This window comes from Macaca mulatta, chromosome X, assembly GCF_049350105.2.
Source record: "Macaca mulatta isolate MMU2019108-1 chromosome X, T2T-MMU8v2.0, whole genome shotgun sequence".
In the NCBI taxonomy this organism is placed as follows: domain Eukaryota; kingdom Metazoa; phylum Chordata; class Mammalia; order Primates; family Cercopithecidae; genus Macaca; species Macaca mulatta.
Genome location: NC_133426.1, coordinates 52,920,215 through 52,940,921, shown reverse-complemented (window position 1 = coordinate 52,940,921; position 20,707 = coordinate 52,920,215). Strand labels below are relative to the sequence as shown.

At 51.5% G+C, this 20,707-nt stretch overlaps 3 protein-coding genes across 5 annotated transcripts in view; all 3 read right to left on the bottom strand.

Annotated features, from left to right (window-relative positions):
• LOC106995211 (uncharacterized) overlaps nucleotides 1-6,002 on the bottom strand; it is an 85,861-nt gene extending 79,859 nt beyond the window's left edge. The window contains exons 1-3 of the mRNA XM_077988405.1: nucleotides 5,955-6,002; nucleotides 830-967; nucleotides 640-714 (exon numbers count right to left, since the gene is read on the bottom strand). Of these exons, the coding sequence (XP_077844531.1) occupies nucleotides 640-714; nucleotides 830-967; nucleotides 5,955-6,002 (261 nt within the window). The remainder of the gene's footprint in view (nucleotides 1-639; nucleotides 715-829; nucleotides 968-5,954) is intronic.
• Nucleotides 6,003-6,895: 893 nt separating this feature from the next.
• TSPYL2 (TSPY like 2) lies at nucleotides 6,896-13,119 on the bottom strand. Its single transcript, XM_015127442.3, has 7 exons — nucleotides 12,181-13,119; nucleotides 10,824-10,901; nucleotides 10,578-10,689; nucleotides 10,348-10,493; nucleotides 10,126-10,220; nucleotides 9,134-9,816; nucleotides 6,896-7,665 (listed from the first exon to the last, which is right to left on the bottom strand). Exons 1-7 carry the CDS (start codon nucleotides 12,985-12,987, stop codon nucleotides 7,499-7,501), a joined length of 2,088 nt encoding a protein of 695 aa, XP_014982928.1. The 5' UTR covers nucleotides 12,988-13,119; the 3' UTR covers nucleotides 6,896-7,498.
• Nucleotides 13,120-15,918: 2,799 nt separating this feature from the next.
• GPR173 (G protein-coupled receptor 173) overlaps nucleotides 15,919-20,707 on the bottom strand; it is a 30,785-nt gene continuing 25,996 nt past the window's right edge. For 2 of the 3 annotated variants that reach the window (XM_015127437.3, XM_015127438.3), the window contains one exon: nucleotides 15,919-18,958. In XM_015127437.3, coding sequence (XP_014982923.1) covers nucleotides 17,740-18,861 — 1,122 coding nt within the window. In that variant the 5' untranslated portion in view covers nucleotides 18,862-18,958 and the 3' untranslated portion in view covers nucleotides 15,919-17,739. 3 annotated transcript variants of the gene reach the window in all.

Sequence of the window (20,707 nt, the reverse complement as noted above, 5' to 3'; positions counted from 1 at the left end):
CCAGAAGCAACCCAAAGCCAGGTTCCATTTTTTAACCCACAAAACAGGTCGGAGCCCCAGGCTAAGCTCATGTCCTCGGGGGTAAACCAATTGCTATGAACTATGCACCTCTAACCTCTTAGGGTTGAGAAAGAGACGGGTAAAAAGAGGAAAAACAGTAACAGAAAGGCAGAAGCATTCAGAAAGATCCAATGGAGGAAGGGTCTGAGACAGAGAAAAGACAGAAACCAAGAGAGACAATATTCTTTTCAATCAAGATAGTCATTATTTATTGAAAATTTTCTAAAGACTGGGTGCAGGGCAAAGTAACGCACATGCAATTGTCTCAGGTACAGATTATCAGACCCCCAATTGACAGATGAGGAAACTGAGGCCCAGGTTGGTGAAGGAGACAGCTCAAGGTCTCATAGCTAGTTTAAACTGGTCAGGTCAGGATTCAGCATCTTATGTCTACTACGTCTTAAAAAGTGGGACAGTCAGAAAGAGATAGAGATGGGAGAGGGGGTGCAGAGACAGACACGCACGCAGATGATCACGTGAGCGGCAGACCTGCATGGAACCGTTTCGAAAGACACTGAGGGTGGGAAGTGGGGCTACGGAGGGCAGCAACAGGCACCGACTGCTCCGCAGAGTACTCACCCGTTTGCCGTCTGGGAGCCGCAGGCGCACTCGGCCTCCCTTTGCTACCCGCACGATCCTCCGCAACCCGCTGACCTAGGATTGAGAGGCCGCCCAAGTAAAAGCTCGCGCAGGCCCCACCCCTGGCGAGCTCCGGCCGGCCTCTTCCCGCTGCCACTCCCCCCACAGCCCAGTCTTTATGGCTTCTCACCGTACACCTCCGGCCGTCGCCGCCGCTGTCCCTCCCGCGCGCGCACAGATACGAGAGGACTACCGCAAGATCTGGAGGATACACTGGACGCAACCCTTCCACGGGCTGCAGCGCGAGCAGGGGCACGGGCCTACGCCGCTACAGACGGCTCCCCGGCTCCCATTGGAGGAGTGCCCTTCTGCCTTTCCAGGGATTGGCTGGGGATGGAAACACTTTATTTTTACCCCCGAGGCTTAGAGCCAATCCGAAGAAAACTCCGCCCCTTCGGGGGACCTTGATTGGTTAAGGAGCCAAGCCCACCCTTTAATAGGATTGGCCAGGAAAGGAGTGCTCGTCATTGTCCTTTGCTGGTCTATTCGACAGGGCTTCTGGGGGCTAATTGGCAATACGCAGGCGCGAAGCCGGAAGCCCAGCCAGGCGCCAAGTCATTGAACAATCGAGTTGCCTGGCTTCTTTGACGTTTTACTCTCCATAAGCCACCTTGCACTGCCACCGCTCTGCTAAGAGACGCAATTCTGCCCCTAGTTTCTCACAGCTCCACACCCACCTGCAGAGATTCCTAAGCCAGGTTTCTCTCACTCAAAGTGAGCAGAGTTCCTAATTCCATGCATGGAGGATGAGGTGGTTATGGGGACGTGGCGAGTTACCCACCAGTCCCTGATACCTACCGAGACATTGGTCAAGTGACGACCTCGCTAGGAGCCTCAGTTTAACCATCTGGTAATGGAAAGATGTTTTAAAATTTTCCTCACAATGTGTGAGGATTAAATGAGAGGACATATATAAATCAGTTGCCTGGGGCATAAACATTTAAGTTCTCTCCTCCCAATTCTTTTTTTTTTTTTTTTTTTTTTTTTTTGAGACGGAGTCTCACGCTGTTGCCCAGGCTGGAGTGCAGTGGCGCGATCTCGGCTCACTGCAAGCTCCGCCTCCTGGGTTCACGCCATTCTCCTGCCTCAGCCTCCTGAGTAGCTAGGACTACAGGCGCCCGCCACCGCGCCCGGCTAATTTTTTGTATTTTTAGTAGAGACGGGGTTTCACTGTGGTCTCGATCTCCTGACCTTGTGATCCGCCCGCCTCGGCCTCCCAAAGTGCTGGGATTACAGGCTTGAGCCACCGCGCCCGGCCTCCTCCCAATTCTTTCCCAGTGTTCAGGCGGGCAGAATTTATGGCCCAGAGAGGCAAACTGACTGGCTTGAAGTCACACAGCCAGGCCCCACCCCTCGCGCGCTCCGGCCCGGCCTCTTCCCGCTACCACTCCCCACCACCGTCCCGTCTTTGCGGCTTCTCACCGTAGACCGCCGGCAGTCGGCGCAATAAGACCCAGAATAAAACCCAGGCTTTCGTCTTCCAAAGGAAAGTTGTTTAAGAAGGAAGGAGAGATGGGAAGGACCCTCCGAATTGCAAGAATTCTTAATTTGTATTCTACAGACCTCTAATCGAGGCTGGTGACAGGGTTTGGAGAAGCCCATGAATTTGGATGGAAACAAATTTACATCTTTATGGCCGGGCGCAATGGCTCACGCCTGTAATCCCAGCACTTTGGGAGGCCGAGGCGGGCGGATCACCTGAGGTCGGAGTTTGAGACCAGCCTGACCAACACGGAGAAACCCCATCTCTACTAAAAATACAAAATTAGCTGGGCGTGGTGGCACATGCCTGTAATCCCAGCTACTAGGGAGGCTGAGGCAGGAGAATCGCTTGAACCTGGGAGGCGGAGGTTGCGGTGAGCCGAGATCGCACCATTGCACTCCAGCCTGGGCAATAAGGGTGAAACTCCGTCTCAAAAAAAAAAAAAAAAAATTACGTCTTTATTTTCCCTCTCCTCTAACTGAAATTTAGCATTTTTCAATAAAGAATGTAACTAGGCATAGTAGCAGCAGTAGTAGCAGTACTGATTGTCACCAATAGAAATCAGAGATTTTCATATCACATTATAGATGTTGCCGATCTCTTGAAAATCATATAATTTCAATCATTATTTTGAAATCATGATAGTCATTAGACCCTCCATTAAATCTTATGATTTAATGGATTAATGGGGAGTACATATATGATTATACTATAGCACATATTTGCTTTTTCCATATTTTAATAACTATATTTCAATGTAATCAATTTCTTTTGTAATTCTAGATATTTTATTTTATGAATTTAAGCGATTTTTGTTTTTTTTTCTGAGAAAAGGTCCAGTGGGGCGTAGTGGCTCAGGCCTGTAATCCCAGAACTTTGGGAGGCCGGAGGCAGGTGAATCACCTAAGGTCAGGAGTTCCAGACCAGCCTGGCCAACATGGTGAAATCCTGTCTCTACTAAAAATACAAAAATTAGCTGGGGGTGGTGGCGGGCGCCTATAATCCCAGCTACTCGGGAGGCTGAGGCAGGAGAATTGCTTGAACCCAGGAGGTGGAGGTTGCAGTGAGCCAAGATCATGCCATAGAACTCCAGCCTGAGCGACAAGAGTGAGACTCCATCTAAAAAAAAAAAAAAAAGAAAGAAGAAAAAGAAAAAGATCCATAGGCTTCACTAGATTACCAAAGGGGTCCATGGCACAAAAAATATTAAGAATATTTGTCTTGAACTCTAGGCTCCAGGAGGAAAAAGACTTGCTCTATCAGCCTGGGCGCAGTGGCTCACGCCTGTAATCCCAACACTTTGGGAGGCCGAGGCAGGCTGATCGCGAGGTCAGGAGATCGAGACCATCCTGGCTAACACGGTGAAACCCTGTCTCTACTAAAAATACAAAAAATTAGCCAGGCGTGGTGGCGGGCGCCTGTAGTCCCAGCTACTCGGGAGGCTGAGGCAGGAGAATGGCGTGAATCCGGGAGGCAGAGCTTGTAGTGAGCAGAGATTGTGCCACTGCACTCCAGGCTGGGCAACAACAACAAAAAGACTTGCTCTATCTTGTTTCCCTGCTGTATCCCTGTCACCCAGTTCAGTACTTCAGGCACACAGTAGGTACTTGTAAGTGTTTACTGAATGAATAATAGAATTCCTTCCCAACCATCCTGCACACCCCCAATTGGGGGAGCCAGTGCTGGCCCTTTGGGTCACCTAAGAAGGAGGGACATTCTTGAATCTAGTTTTGTCCCTGCCAATCTGATTCTGCTCACAGAAGTAGGTGGCACTTTAAAGGTCTGGTCCCAGGAAATCCCAGGAACCTCCCACCCAGGAGCAGGGCCCTCTGCTGCAAAGGAGTGAGGGCAAGCTAGGAAGCATATGAAGACAAGTAGTTTCAACATGGGAACAGGCCCTAGGGCACATTGGGCCCATGACTCTTCATCCTCCTGGTTTCTGTTTAAGGTCTCAGCCAATGGGGCCTGTCTTCTCTGGCCTTCGGCGAAGACAATATCTTGGAGCTAGATGTGACCTTAAAGTCCTAGAACAGCCCTCCCTTTCGGAGGTCCAGACTGAAGAGTGAGGGCACAGGGAACAAGATGTTACTCTGGGCAAAGAACATCCTGTCCTCACATGGCTCAGCCAAGGACATGAGCACCCTGGCCAACTATATTAGAATCCTATGATTGACTATTAAGAGCATCCCTGAAGATGAAGACCAGAGGCCCTATAATAGGGTGGGTGAAGAAGAGTCCGAAATGCCAGGATGAGGGGCTGGGGATTTGATTTGGGGGACAGAGAAGAATCAGGGAAGAGCACAATGAAGGCCAGACTTCAGAGACCGGCTTCAAGGCTAGACTCTGTCTTGAGATCTTAGGCAGGTCGCTTCTCCTGGACTGATCCCCCAGCACGATAAGCCTCAGTTTATAGAAGTTAGAAAACTGTGGCCCTCTAGAGAGGACAAGGAGAGTCATGTTGTGAGGTAAGTCAGACTGAGGCAAGAGTAACCAGGCTGGTGACTCTGGCTCTGATCAGCTGGGATCCTTTGGCAGGCCGACCTCTTCCTGGCCTACTCCATTGCCTTTGCCCCTGCTGCTTTCCCCTCCCCTCCTCTTCACCACATACTCATTGGGGTTGGCTCCAGATATTGCATGTAGATGTCTGTTTTCTCTAGGATCCTGCACTCTCAGCTCTGGCCTTGAGGTATTGCGTTACTTTAGGCAAGACATTCTATTTTCTGAGCCTCAGTCCTCCCTACCCACCTCTGACAGCACATCAAAGCCTCCATCCTGTCCCCCTCAAAACATTTATCAGAATCATTGGAGAGACAAGTCAAGGATCTGGTATTCCAACCATCTCACAGAGGAGGCCCAGAGAGGGAAGGGGCCTTGCCAAAGGTCTCACACCAACATGGCAGTCATCTTGACTCCTCTCAATCCCTCTCCTTCCATATCTAAAGCCTGTCGAGTCCAACATCTTAAAAGCTCTCATAGAACAGACAAATTGCTCTTGCAGAATAATTCCAATTAATTTATGTACATACTTCCCTCTCAAGGAAATGGAGCATAGAAATGGAGCATAACTCCTCATTCCCTAAGCACGGGCTGCACTTACTTGGCTTCTTTCCAAAGAGTACAGCATGGAAAAAGAGAAAGAGGAGTAGCTTTACAGTGGAGAAACCTGACGGACACTACCTCAGCCAGGTGATCAAAGTTAACATCAACAGTGGTAAATCATATTGATAGTACATGCCCTTGATAGGATCTAGTGAGAATGACATTTGACTTCTGTGGTCTTCCTTCCCCAAACTCATATCCTCAGTTTAATCATGAGAGAAAACATCAGACAAATCCTGATTAAGGGACATTCTATAAAATACCTGACCAGTACTCCTCAAATGACTCCAGATCATCAAAAACAAGGAAAGCCTGAGAGAGTGTCATAGCCAAGAGGAGCTTAAGGAGACAAGATGACTAAATGTAGTGTGCTAGTCTGGATGGAATCCTGGAACAGAAAAAGGCCATTAAGTTAAACCTAAGGAAATTGGAATAAAGTATGGACTTTAGTTAATAATAATGTACTGATATTGGTTCATTAATTGCGACGAATATATCACACTAATGTAAACTGTTAAGGAAAACTGGCTGTGGGGCATACGGGACTTCTCTGTTATCTTCACAATAAATCTGTAAATTTAAAACTATTCTGAAATTAAGTTTATTTTAAAAACCTCTCAAATCCGCCCCCATCTTGCCAGTCCCACCTGAGGTCTAGCGTCTATTTCCTTACTGCTCTCCTTTCTTCCAGTCCGTTCTCCTGGCAGCCAGCAGAGGGCATTCTCTAAAACGCAAATCTAACCATCTCTGAAGCCTTCCAGCAAAATAAAGGCGTTGGATGGAAAGTTCGGGAGATATGTTATAAAAGACCGACTCGGATGTCTGAATAAAAGTTATTGTGATCCAGAACAAATCTGGGAAATACTTCTGGCGCCCACAGAGATAAAATTTATGTATCTAAATTTAATATAACTCAGCCTTTCCAAGGTCTTCCAGATAAAGCCCGTTTTTCAGATGTCCAACTCCCTACGTTTCCATCCCTTCGCACAGTTACATAGTTAATTTCCCTTTGTTTTTCCTTTATCTCTACGGATACTTCTCTGCCTGAGCTATCTTCTCCTGCCGTCTTCCCCAAGCCCAGCTCCAGGGACTCTGCACCCCCTCCCAAAGGCAAGAGAGCGCTCCTGTATAATTGGGTTGTGATATCCGGACCGAAGTCGTTTTTTGTTTTTTTTTTACTAAATGCGAATGAGGAAAATGAATTCCTTTGGCTCCCCTAGGCCCCGCTCACTCTAGGCCCGAGGAAAGGTTTGACGCACTATAAATTAAAAGATGAATCACTGATAAATCGATGTTCTAGGGCGCAGGATTTCTCTATGCGCATGCGCCAGAGTGGAAGGCGTGGGAAGCCCTTTGCTACCTGGCTGGGTCTGCTGCGGGCGCCAGGAGGAGGAGGGGCTTCCTCAGCTTCGCCCTGCCATTGGCCAGGATGATCCGCATTGGTCTGACGCAACGCCTCTGCGGCCTGGCTGAGCTCGCCCCCCCACCCACCAAACCCCCGCAACTAACATGTTGCAGGCTACTGCGTAGGCCAGGCGGCTACGTGTCGGCCTGGGGGAAACTGACCACTGGGGCCGGGGCACCAGGCGAAACAAAAGACTCGAAGGGGCACTCTGAACTTGCTCAGAATTTTATTGGGATTAACAGGGTCCACGGGGAGAGGCAAGCCTTCTGGGGGAGGGGGGACAAGAATACCGCAAAGAATACCGCAATGGCGAAGCGGCCTTGCATAGACACCGAGGCGGGCTAGCGGCGCGGCGCAAAGAGGAGAGGGACGGAGAAAGAACTTGGGAGAGGAGGGTGGCAGCAGCGCCTACAAGGGCACTGTGCGGCTGTGACGAAGGCCACAGCGACCCTCCCCGCTTCGGGGGTCAGGGTGTCCACTCCACACAGCACAGGGAGAGGGGCTGGGACCACAACTGACTGGGAGAAAGTGGGTAGAGGGGCCCTGACCAAGGCATCACAATAAATACAGTTAGCAGCACACAGAAGCCTGCGGGGGCGGAGGGCCAAAAGAAGGGGACTAGCCCCCTTTCCCTCCCCCCAAAATAAGAACTCTGCAATGACTAAACCATAAAAATAAACTTTAAACCCGTGTACGAAGTCGGTCACCCCCCAGAAGTGCAATGTGGGGCCGCGTGGCCCTAGCTGAGGAGGAGGGCAAATGGGATAGGGGGTGGGGGATACAGAGAGATAATCCCCAAAAGGGCAAGACCCTTATCCGGTTTTCCCCCTCTTCCCCGGGTTGGCCCAACCGTTTGGGACCTGAAGCACATCCTCCAGGTCAGAGTCGTCTGAATCTTCCCCTTCTTCCCAGACATCTTCATTTCCTTCCCCCTCATAGTTTCCTTCCTCCTGATAGACGTCTTCATCTTGCTCGATGCCTGCATAGGGGAGAAGGAAGGAGAAATGGAAGAAGGCAGTTAGATGAGCAGATAGGTGCCACTCTAAAAGGGAACAGAGCCCATAGCCAGGGCTTGTAGGGCCTGGGACAACTTGCCGAGTGCCTCTGCTTGGAACAAACAGCCAAAAGTGTGTGTGGGTATATTCATAAGCCCACAGAATGAGGGAGTTGGAGGGAGGCAGGTAGGCAGTGTGGGCTCCCTGCTTCCGTCCAGTCAAAACTGATACATCTCTGATAGTAGCTTTTTCTCCCCCTTGTACTCATCGATGTGTGTCTCTTCCTGAGCTCCGACCTCAGCTGAATAAACCTATTCATCTCCAGGCAGCTTCCTTGCTCCTTTCCCCCAGTCCTGATCCAAACAGGCCCCAGTCTGTGTTCTTCAACCCTATTCCCCACCCCCACTCCCACCCTTAGGGCTGGGCAGACAGCTCTGCCTCCCCTTCTCTGAGAGAAGAGATGCCATCAGGTGGGAGGGGAAGAGAACTGAGAATCCGTTTCCCTCTCCTACCTGAACACTAGATTGAGGCTCCACATTCATTTAATACCTCTTCCCTTAGTGCCCTGGCCTTGCCCTCAATGGAAGTTTGCCAGGGACCCCATGGCCAAAAAAAAAAAACCCAAGAGTGGTTGATTTTCCTGCCCCTTCCACCTCCCATCTGAGTACTTCTCAGCATCTTTATAATTCTGATGTTGTTCTCAGAGCCTTTAAGGTGCTAATGTGACTCTACAAGAGGGCATTATTATATGTAGTACTTGTCCAACATATACGACCACTGAAACCTTTTGTGGGAAGCAGCTTTCGGATCTGGTGAATGATCCTCAGGACGTAATTTTGGAAACCCTGCCCAACATACCATGCATTTTCACCCTTCCAAGTCCTTGTTCACATGATCCACTCCACTGAGAATGCTCCATAATGCGCCTCAGTGTGAATGCAGCCTCCAATTCAGATGTCACCTTCTTCCTCTAGCTCTACCCCGCCCCCCTCCCCCAACTCTTGAGGTAGAACTGGCTGCACCCTTTTCTGGGCTCAGAGAGCACACTGTTCACTTCATGCTCTGCTCCCAGCACAAGCCTGGGAATTCGCCAAAGGCCAAGGCTGGGTACAGACTGTGCTGAAATGCACTGTGTTTTGCCACTCCCCCACCTCGATGTGAAGTGTCCTTTTTAGTTTTCCACCCACTGTCTCCTATCTCTGTGTACTCTTCATCTTTCGATGTTACAACCATCTACCCATCACCTGGAACTAAAATGATTTTTTAGGGTTTTGTTACATTTTTAAGTTAAATGTTCACTGGACTTCCTTTGTTTAAAAAGTTGCTCAGAATGCTTTTTCTTTCCTCCATGAAAGCAGATTGTGTTCATGCCTTGATACCCTGTCCTTGGCCAGGCTTGCTCTGAAAGAAAAGAAGACGGAAGACAAGGGTTGGGGGCAGGGGTTAGCTCACCTTCCACAATGCCCTCCTCTTCTTCCACTGATTCGTCTGAGATGATCTCTATCACATCCTCGTAGTCATCCTGATCCCTGTCAAAGGGATCTTCAATAACTTTCTCATAGTACTCAATGTCTCTGTCGTCATCATCGCTGCCTTCATTGTCACCTTCATTGCCATCATCATCACTGCCCTCATTGTCGCCTTCATTGCCATCATTATCTTCATCATCACTGGCCTCATCTGCTTCATTGTCACTGTCGCTGCTGTCCTGGTTGTTGCCATGGCTGCCCCAGAAGCCGCCGTTGAAGAAGTTGTTGCCGTAAGTGTGCTTGTTGTTGTCAGGGTTCTCTTTGTTGTCATCAGCGTTCTTGTTGTTGTCTTCAGGGTTCTCATTGTTGTCATCTGCACTCTCATTGTTGTCAGTGGTTTCGTTGTCATCAGCACTCTCGTTGTTATCAGTGGTCTCGTTGCGGACCTCATCATGGTCAGGGCTCTCGCTGTCGCAGATGTTCTCATTGATGTCAGTTATCTCATTGTCAGTGGTCTCGAAGTAGTCAGTGGTCTCCATGAAGTCAGAGATCTTGATGTCATGAATTGTCTCATCAATGTCTGAGATCTCGCTGAAAATGTCTTCCACTGCATAATAGTCAGGGGCATCTTCCATGATCACCACCTCACATCTGCCCCTGGTTTTACTGTAGGAAAGGCTGTAGCTGAGTATGGGGTTGGTGGGAGGAGTACCACCCATAGCACTCAAAGGTGGAGAGTAACTAGGGGAAGCAGTAGGCTATAAGGGATCCCAGGGATGGGGCTAGGGTGGGTAAAGTCCCACTTCTGCCCCTGACTGTGTAACCTCAAGCCATTTCTGGACATGATTTCCCACTTGTAAAACATATTCCACTGGGATTATCTCAAAGGTCCCTTTGGCTCCATAAATCCTGTGTTACACTAGTTTTTGCCCCATCCCCAACAAACCACCTCTCAGCCACCAAACCCCTCATTACCGTTTCTTCATTTCTTGCTTCTTTCTCTTTATCCTGGAGCCCCTTTCTCTCAGGTAGTAGCGCAGAGGATTAACCCACAGATCATTCTTGATAATCTGTTGAAAAAGGGGAGAAGAGATAAGACAGCCATTAGTACAAGCTCCAGATCCTACTCTTAATTCCCCACGCACCCAGGAACAAGCCTAGCAAGGCCTTCTCTGGTGATGCCAGGAAGGGCCCCACCTCAGCAATCCTGTCAGCCTCTGGGAGGCTATGGTTTGAGAACCAGCTGAAGAAGCTGTGGCTCGCATCCTGGTTCCCATGACGGCGGGCCTGGGGTTCCTGGCCCCGGTGCCAGCGGATTGGAGTTGAGTGAGACACCAGCCGGCCTAGGGACAAAGAAGGCTATGGAGATGGGACAAAACAAGGACAGATTGGGGGGGACATGAATTTACTCTGGGACTGCCTCTTACCCGAGCGGTTGCGCTGGAACTCCTTGACAATCACCATGTTTGTAAAGTAGGGGTTTGTTTGGAAGTACAGCTTCATTTTGTAGCCCATGGAGATATGTCTGAGATCCTGTACCTGCTCCAGGTGGGGGTGATGGTGGAATCTGTCTCCCCCCCCCACACACCATGGCCCTTCCCACCCACCTCCCCTCACCTCCAATAACCAGATTTGTTGCCCGATCCTACTAAAAAATGTCTCTCTGGCCTGACCTGCAGATTGGTCAAGTAGCGGAAAATGTCTTCATCACGACGGTTGATCAAAATTGAAATTCTGGGGTGGTTGAGGAACTGATGAGTGGAGCAGTTTAGGTCAAGGATTGACTATTCCGTGAAAGGGAGGGAGGGAAGGCCAGGGAGGGCACAGTAAGAGAGGCTGGAGCAGGAGGATTCCTTCTGTGTTTATGTTGTATGTATGAAGCAAGTGAGTCATGGGACATAACCCATACTTATTCCCATGATAAACCTCTATGTTAGGTGGCCCTGCAGGGTATGGAAAATCTATGTGCATGTGGTATATGTCTCTGGGTGCTGAAGGCTTGTGTTCACAAAATGCACGTCTGGGGGCTGAAGGCCCACGTCCAAGTGATGCTGTATCTGACTGCTGAGGGCCTGTGGTCACATGATGTTGTATGTATGGGTGTTGAAGGTCCATGTCTACATGATGTGTGAATGGCTCTGATGGCTTGTGGTCAAGTGATGCCATGTGTCTACATGCTGAGGACCTGTGGTCACATAATACTGTGTCTAGGAGCTGAGGTCCTATGTCTAAATGACATTGTATGCCTGGGTGCTAAGGGCCTCTTACCATGTGCTGTTTTGTATGAGGGCGCTAAGGGTCTGTATCCACATAATTCTATTAGAATGTTACATTTATGTTCCTGTTACATGTATGTATAGGTGTCCATCTACTCTCCCCTTTCCCTCATTTAACTCCTTTTTCTCTATACCTAGACACTCCCTCTCTTGACCTTTCAGGGGCTCCAGCCCCTCTCTAGCCCGTTTCCCTCCAATGCAAGGCACTCCAGCCAGGACTGGGGTCTCCTAGTATCTTAAGCAGAGATCTAGATTTACAGAGCCCTGTATGGCTCAGGCACCCTTTCTGCGTAGTTTCTCTGCTGTGTGCCATTCCCCTCCCTCTTCAAGGTCTCTGAGTCAGTTGATCTTCTACGTGCCCCTCCCCTCCTCCTTTCACCATCTCTAGTCCAATTTTTTTGCTGTGTGCCCCTTTACCGCCCTCCTCCTTTTTATCATCTGTGATCCTTTTTTTAATGCTATGTTTCTTCTCTTCCCCCTTTCCCATCTGTGGTCCAGTTTTTATACCCCCCTGTATCCCCCCCCGTCCCCTGCGTCCCCCCCTCCCCGTCCCTTCATCATCTCCAGTCCAGCTTCTCTGCTGTTCTGCCCTCCTCCTTCCATCCCTCTTCCACCCAGTCTAATCCGTCTTCCGATAGGGGGCTCACGCCCACCTCTGGCTCTCCTCCACCCCCTTTACCTTTTCTGTCCCTCCCCCACCTCCCCCTTTCTTGTCACGGGCTTCTGATCCATGGAGTATCGATTAGAAGGATACTGCTTTGACCCAGAAGCCTGGGATATGCTGGATGATAAGGTCTCTGCGCTCCAGGAAGGGTCTTCGCATCTGGATGAACTTGCGCTTGAGACGCAGGAAGGCCTTGCCTGCCTTGATGTTCACCGCCTCCAGATCCAGCTGAATATCCTCCAGTGCCTGCAGGATGCTCTCCATCCTCTCGGCATTTCTCTGTCTGCTTTCCCTCTTCACCTTCCTCTGCTTCCTCCTCCTCCGCCGCCGCCTCCTCCTGCTGCTCCTCATACTCTCCTGCTCATCCTCATCCTCATCCTCCACTATGATGATCGCCTCTTCCTTGCTCTTTGGGTCAATTAATCTCTGGGGCCCCCACCCCACTGCGCTACAGGTTTCTAGGGCCCCCTCTCCACCAAAACTGCTGGGCTGCACAACCTCAAAATCGATTTCCAGGCTCCCCCCGGAGACCTCAGGAGTGGGGAGTGCTTCTAGGCTCTCCGTGGGCGGGGGCGCCTCCCCATACCCCGACTCGATGGTAGAATCCCAGCCGGGACACTCAGCACCGAGCGTGAAGTATGCGCGGACCCCCCCCTCCTCGAGAATGACATAGGGAGGCGGCGGGGGCAGCGCGGGGCCCAGTCCCACCCCCCTCATATCGGCCAGCACCTGTGCCGCCTCCGTTTCCTCCTGGAGCCTCGGGCGCTGCTGGGGTGGAGGCAGCGGCAGTCGGAGGAGCGGCGGCGGCGGCGGCGGCGGGGGCGGGTCGCGCTGTGGAGACTCGGAGCTGCTCAGGCGGCGGGTCTTGGCCGGAGGCCCCTCATCTGGGCGGTCCATGGCGACCGCGCTCGTACAGCTCAAGGGACTCGCACTCGCCCCTTCGCTTTTAGCTGCGTCGCTGCCGCTAGTCGCACCGGGAAGCGGAGCTGCGGAGACTCACGCAACCAGCTCTCCTCACCACCTCGCTCTGGCGTTCCCTCCCACAGCGCCCGCTCTACTCCCTCCGCGCCAATCGCCGAGGCCCCGCCCGCTCCTGACGCAGGCATCCGCTCGGCCTGGCCATTGGCTGCCGGCCGCCGCGGCGGCGCTCGCGCTCCCGCGACCCCTGCCCGCTCTCACGCAATCTGCTTGCCAACACCACACATCATCAGTTTCCGATTGGCTCCCCTCGGGCCCGCCAATCAACGGGCTGACTCCCCCAGCGACGGGAGGGAAACTGCAGGGCGATTGGCTGCGAGGAAAGCTGGGGAAGAAGCCCCTCTCCCTCACCCTCTCAGCGTTTTATCCAATGGGAAAAGTACCAGTGGTTCTGAAGAGCAAAAAACGAGACGAAAAACAAACGCAGGCGCTGAGCAGGATGTGCTCACATGAAATTGGGAGAGCCTCGTTATCGTTCCCCCCGCCCCCCTCCCCTCAGCAACTACGCACTTTTAAAATCTGCCCCTTCCCCCATTTCCTTCAACTCCTTCCACCACCCCCGCTTCTGCCCCTTCCCCCATCCCGGCTCCTGCCCCTTCCCCCACCCCCGCTTCTGCTCCTTCTCCCATCCCCCACTGCTGCCCCTTCTTCCATCCCTGCTTCTGCCCCTTCCTCCACTCCTCCAACCCCCGTTTCTCCCCCTTCCCCCACCCCCCATTTCTGCCCCTTCCCCCATCTCCCGCTTCGGCCCCTTCCCCCCGCCCCCGCTTCTGCCTCTTCCCTCACCCCCCGCTTCTGCCCCTTCCCGCATTCCCTATTTCTGACCCCCCATCCCCCAACTCTGTCCCTTCCCTCACCCCCTACTTCTGCCCTTTCTCTCAACCCCCACCCCCCGCTTCTGCCCCTTCCCTCACCCTCCCTCCCTCCAGCTCTGCTCCTTCCCCTATCCCATTTCTGCCCCTTCACTCACTCCCACCCCCGCTTCTGCCCCTTTCCTTGCCCCCATCCCCCGCTTCTGCCCCTTCCCTCAACCCCCCACCGCTTCTGCCTCTTCCCCCACCTTCCACTTCTGCCCCTTCCCCCACCCCCCACGTTTGCCCCCTGGATGAACTCTGCCGTCGCTCCTCGGGGGCTCGGGCTGCCCTACCGCCTGCGCCTGCAATTTAGACACCCAGGGTGTTTGGTTTGGGGGCCAGATTTTGACGTGGCGTTTTCCATCTCCGCAAAATGGCCCTACAAATAATAATCACACACACAAAAAAGTAACTTCCTCTGCGTCATAAAAATGATTGTGATTCAGCTCTTTTGCTAGAATTTTCTAGCACTTTCTGTCTCTTCTCCCCCTTTCCATCCTTTCCTCTCCCTTTCCTCAGTGTATGCTGTATTTTAAGATTTTTCTTTTTAAACCAGAGATGGATGGTCTTTTGTGAGGCATGGTGGTGGAGGGCTGGCTTTGGTGCTGGGATTCACATCATGGGTGTGCCCCTCATTTTGTAACCTTAACCAAATCACTGCCCTTCTCTGAGCTTCAGTTTTCTCTCCCCTAAATTAGGCATCCCTAAAGAGAGGTGTAGGTAACTGCCCATTGCAACCTTGTCGCGGAGCAGAGAGGAGACCTAGGGATTCATCATCAGGGGAGTGGATAAGAAAAACGTGATATATGTTTAAGATGGACCACTACAATGAATTAGATCTATATACGGCAACATGGCTGCAACGGCATCCATGGTTGGATCTCTCAAAGACAGAATGTTGAGTGAAAAAAGAAACAACAAGATTTATAGTACAATACTGTTTATGTAAATTAAAACACACAGCAATACCATACATTTTTCACAGATACACATATGTAAATGAACACATGAACGGTGGATTGGAAGGACATACGTTAAATACACGAGAGTGGGTGCCTATGTAGCGGGTGGGGAGGATGGGATCAGGAATGGGTGATGAAGGGGACAAAACTGAAGACAAAAAAATAAAAGGGCCTCACATGGACCAATGATGATACAGTGTGCCAAGAACTGAGGAGTATGGTCAACTCAATTCTGTGCACCTGAGAGAATAAATAGATAGTAATTCACTGTCTAGGGAGCAGGCTGGCTGGGTAGACTCCTGGGCTTGGGTTTTTTTTTTCCCCATGACATCCCTCCCTCTAACTTTGGTCAAAGCTGACCAAAGTCCCAGCTGCATACAGTGGCCCCTAGGAAGGGCTCCCATCCCAGACTGAGCAGTTCTTCCAGAAGCCATTACTTTGTGAGGGGCATTTCCTAATCCCATCAGTTTCACTCGTATTTGATCCTCAATTCCCAGTCCCCATTCTCCATGGTGGTCCAATTTTAGGAACACCTTGTTTGAGTTTGGAAAGGAGACTGAGACGGGGTTGAGATGGAGCTACAGGCTTTGTGAGGAGATGAGGTTCTCAAGTACTCTGGCGGCCCCAGCCCTCCAGTGCTCAGGGCCTGGGCCAAGGGAGACCCATCTTGTGAGATGGGAATCTACCCTCTTGCTACCTACCTATGTACAGTTTCCAAGATCCATCTATTGACCACTCTACTTCCTACCATGGGCACATGCTCTAGTTTGTCTCCTCTCAACTGTGGTGTGTGTGTGTGTGTGTGTGTGTTTGTGTGTGTGCATGCATGCACATGCTGTATATGTCCCCATATACAGGCATTTGCTTACGTGTGTGCACCGGGCAAGTTTTCCTCAGGAGTGCCTCCCCACACAAAGTCACACAGACACACACTATCACTCAATCATGTCTCTCCACATGTGGTCACACAGACAGGACACATGCACACACACACACACACACACACACACACACACAGTCAGAAAGAGAAAACATCCAATATAGCATTGTTCATTTCAGTTTTTCCATTTACAAAATCCAATGGTGAATCCAGGCAGTTAGAAAAAAGAAATGGAGGAAAACCCTCCTGAATGTACCCTATCTACCCCCCACCCCCTTGGTCTTCCCACCCCACCCCCTCGGAAAGGCACCCCCATCACTATCGCTGAGAGAACAGGCTCCCCCACTCCCGGCCTCTCAGCCATTCTGGCCTGCCTTTCCAGGGCCACTCCGCAGCCAGGCTCATTAATGTCTCTCCTGCCTAGAGTGCCCTCCCCATTCTGTATGGGTCAGGCTTCCCCAGTTCTGGGGCTCTCTTGGGGTAGGGAGGGAGTTTAGGACAGGGACTTCTATAAAGAAGGGAAAGGGGGATGGATAAATACAGATTCTGGCCCCACAGGAAGTGAGAGGGGGACAGAGAACCTAGGTAAGACCAGGGCAAGGAGTGCCAGCTTGGCTCACCAATCCACAGAACAGGCCTCGAAGTAAGCCCAGAGTGGACTCCACCCCCCGGGAGGGAGGCTTGGATCTCCCACCTGGAGAATCTGGCTGCAGTCTGCTCCACTTTGGGTGTAGGTAAGGGTGGGGGAAGGAAGGGGAAGGAGGGTCGTTGGGAAAAAGGATGTTTGGGGCTCAGGGCCCGGTCGGCCAAGGGCTACTAAGGAGGGGCTTGAGGCCCTTGAGGCTTGAGGGGGACAAAAAGAGGTCAGATAGGAATGGACTCAAGTCCACAGTGCCTTGGAGTTTGTACCACTATCGGTTACCAAGGCCCCAAACAAATTTTCATTTTCAGAAGAGTAGGGTGAACCCAAGAGACAATTTTGGGGTTGAAATCAGCTCTGACCCAAGTCTTTGTGGTCCAGCTACTCTGGGATATTCAGCTTCCTCCCTACACTTCCCTGGTGGGCCGCTCCTGTCTGTATGGCACCCACATCAGTCCTAGTGGGGCTGGAGTGGATTTCCATCCTCAGGAAGAAGAGTTGGGGGCTGGGGATCCTGAAGGCAGCGTGAGAGAATGTGACCAAGTGTAGGTCTCTTCAATTCGAGGAGTTCAGCTCACATCCTACTCTTCACCTAACCTGGGCCCATCCTTGGGGCCCTTCTCCCTACTCCCTTGACTTCTCCAACAGATGCACAAGAACCATTTGGAAGGTCTGGACATGGTGGGGAGGGAGAGGAGACTGGGCTTGGGGCAAGGGTTGGCCTAAAACAACATTGCACATGACATAGTAATTAAACATCCCTGCTCCCTGGGAACCCAGCACCCCCTTTGGTCCCTCTTGTCAGCAGCCTTGGACCACTTTCTCCCTAAACATCCAGGCCTTGCTAAAGGACTTGGAAGGGGAGGGTGCATGGGAGCAGAGGGGGCAAAAGAGCTCTGGAAGTCTATTTTACAGGACAAATTTCTCCCTTCTGGACAGTGTCAGAAGGAGAGACATTAAAGTAAGAAAGCCTGTCTCCTCAGCTGTTAGTAGAAAAACCTGCATTCTCAGTTTTCTTTTCTTTTTCTGAATTGTCACTTCTGAGAAAGAGAGAGAGACAGAGAGAGAGAGAGAGAGGGAATGAGATTGCAGAAGTGGAGAAGGAGGCAGCGGAGATAGGCCCCACAAAACTAAATATGCCTCTTTCCCAGTCCCTCGCCCAGTCCTCCATCCTTGGGAGGTGTTGGCAAAGGTGCCTAGATTACAGGTGGTTCGAGGGGCTGGGGCTGGAGCTCAGAAAGGAGGACTCCTGTATGGGCCCCTACCCCTCCCTTGCTATTGGCCCCATCACGGTGGCCATGAACTTCTCTCTGCCTGTCTGCCTACCAGCCTGCTTCACATGACACAGTAGGGTTCTCTGGGAGCCGGGGCACCTCCTGTGCCCCAGCAGGGGGCGTGAGTCCTCAGGCACTTCTTGAGGTCCTTGTTGAGCAGGAAGCAGACAATCGGGTTGACGGCAGCCTGGGCGAAGCTCATCCAAACAGCAGTAGCCAGGTAGCGGTGGGGCACAGCACAGGCTTTCACAAACACTCGCCAGTAGCAGGCCACGATGTAGGGTGACCAGAGGAGCAGAAAGAGCAGTGTGATCGCGTAGAACATGCGGCCCAGCTGCTTTTCACCCTTGACCTCGTCCATGCCTAGTAGCCGCCGGCTGGCTGCATGCCCATTTTGCCGGATACCCAGCAGGGTTGGTGGCATGGGCCCACGGCCAAAGCCAGCGATCCAGTTGGCAGCAGCCTGGCCGGTGGCCCCAGGACCATGGAATGTCCAGTTCTGGCTGATGGCTGGCACCATCTGCACTGGCTTCATCTTGCGGTGACGATACTCGAAGAGGAGCAGCTTGCCATAGACAGCATGTGTAGCTGCCATGAGCACAGCCAACATAAGCATGAAGCCCAGCGTGTCATTGGCCTTGAAGTAGCGATGCTCAAAGATGCACTGGTCCTCCTCCCGAATAAACTTGTAGGTGCCCACGTCAAAGACAGGTGGGAAGGCCATGGCCACAGACAGGGTCCAGGCCATGCAGATGACAGCTGCGCATGTCCAGAGTGTCATGCGCTTGGCGTAGAAGCGGTGGTGGGCGATGGCCATGTAGCGGGTGACGCTGATGCAGAACAGCATGAAGGCCGCATGGAAGCAAAAGAGCACGGCCATAAAGGCCACAATCTTGCAGCTGAGTGCACTGAAGGTCCATGAAGAGCCGTGGCGCACAGAAGCCAGCACAAAGGGGAAGCAGACGGCAGAGCGTATGCCATCGGCCAGGCACAGGTCCAGCAGGAAGTAGTAAGGAGCCTTGTGCAGGGCACGCTCCTTAAGCACCAGCAGGGACAAGATGGCGTTGCCCGCCAGGCTCACACACATAATCAGTCCCAGCAGTACCAGCTTCACATAAGCCGATGCAGACGGCGGGGACAGAGCGCCGCTCACCTCCTCAGGCTCTCCGGTGGTGTTGGCCATACTGAGGGTCAGGGGCTACTGCCAACCCTACGGGGTCAGCCAGTCTGGTACTCGATGGGCCCGGGGGGGCTCCATGAGTTGTCCTGCTACATTGCACCTGCAAATGGGAATGAGCGGGGGAGACACAGACACAGAGAGACAGAGAGATGAGGGCAAGAGAGAGACAGAGAGGGAGAAAAACACACAGGCGTGCAGAGACAAAGTGGGAAAGAGAGAGAGAGAGATAGAACAAAGAGAAAAGTGGCCACCGATATAAATGGATTGAGATTGACACAGAAATGGAGGGGATGAGAAAGAGCGAGGAGAGAGAAAGAGAGGGGAGAGAGAGACAGACAGGAGACCATGAGAAACAGATGGAAAGGAAAGATGAGGAAGAAACAGAAAGGGCAGGGTTAGTGTGTCTACGAGCCCTCCCCAATTATACCCTGGCTGGTGCCAGGCCCTGCCCCTAGACCACTCCTGCTCCTACCCACTCCTTGTTAGGTGAGGATGCTGCGTTTCTCTGGATGTCTTTGGTTACCTGTTTCCTCCATTGGTGGATCTGTGGGGCAGGGATGTTGGTGCAGCTCTTCTCCCCCTTTGCAAAGCGCTAAGGTTGTGTTCAGACTTTTTTTTTACTGTCACCCATAGTAAAAAAAATACATTTTACATCACAACCCACTACACATACATACACACACGCACACACACAACCAAAAGTTTCACAAAACAGTACTGAACCTGTATGCAGTATACCCCATTCATTTTTATTCTCTTTCATGTGTTCATAAAATGCTGGTACCACTCACTTAATAGATTTCTTTATTCATGATGGGGAATGTGTTTAGTATGCTTGAGGAACAGCAGGAAGACGAGTGCGGCAGGAACGGTGAGAACAAGGGAGACAGTGGTGGAAGGTGAAGTCGCAGAGGTGCCTTGGGGCCAGATTGTGTAGGGCTGTGGGCCACGATGAGGACTTTGGTTTTTATTTTAGGTCAGGAGGCAAGTATGTGTGATTATAAACATGTAGGTATGCTTGTGCATATTCATTCATACACTGAAAAAATATTTATCAAGCATCTACTGTGTACCAGGCACTGTTCTAGGTATTGAACACAGATAAAGATCCTGGCCCTTGTGGAACCGACATTCTAGATAATAAAGAAGAGACACTGGTGAAGTATAGTGTGTCAGATGATGATAAGTTCCTAAGAATAAACATAAAGGAGGGAAGGAAGATAGGAAGTGCTAGGGGTGGGGAAGATGCTGCAGTTTTAGATGAGGTGGACAGGGGAGGTTTCACGGAGGAGGTGTCATCTGAGCATAGACCTAAGGGAGGTGAGAGAGTGAGTCATGTGGATATCTGGGGGAAGAGAAGTTCAGGCAGGGGGAATGGCCAGAGCAAAGGCCCTGAGGTGGGACTCTACATGGCATGTTTGAGGAAGAGCAAGGAAGTCACTGTGGGTGGAACACAGTGAGTCAGGGGAATGTGGTGGCAGGTGAGGTCAGAAAGGTGGTGAGGTCAGATTGGGGAGGCTGTGGCGAGGGCTTTTTCCTCTGAATGAGATGGGAGTCACGGGAGGCTTCTGAGCAGAGGCCAGATGTGGTATGATCTAGGATGGAACAGAATCCCGCTTGCTGTTGTGAAGAGCAGGGGTCATGTGGGGTGCAGATGGAAGTAGGGAAGACTACTCAGAGGCCCCTGCAGCAATCCAGGTGTCAGATAATACCCCCTCCATGCCACTCTCCCTATTGTGCTTCCTAGAATTTCTCTCTTCTAACACACTATATAATTTACTTTTAAATTTTGGTTTATTGCCTGCCTTGTCCTATCAGAATGAAAGCTCCACAAAGGCAGGAGTTAAAG

Bases quoted from the DNA above. Each gene is read 5' to 3' on its own strand.
- TSPYL2 (XM_015127442.3), bottom strand. From the start codon at position 12,987: ATGGACCGCCCAGATGAGGGGCCTCCGGCCAAGACCCGCCGCCTGAGC. The intron at 9,817-10,125 runs GTAATGAGGGGT...CCTTTCCTACAG, and splicing joins AAGCAAGAAATGAAGAAACG to TAAAACCAGGGGCAGATGTG. The intron at 7,666-9,133 runs GTGAGCTAACCC...TCCCCTATGCAG, and splicing joins AGAGGAGGGCATTGTGGAAG to GCATCGAGCAAGATGAAGAC.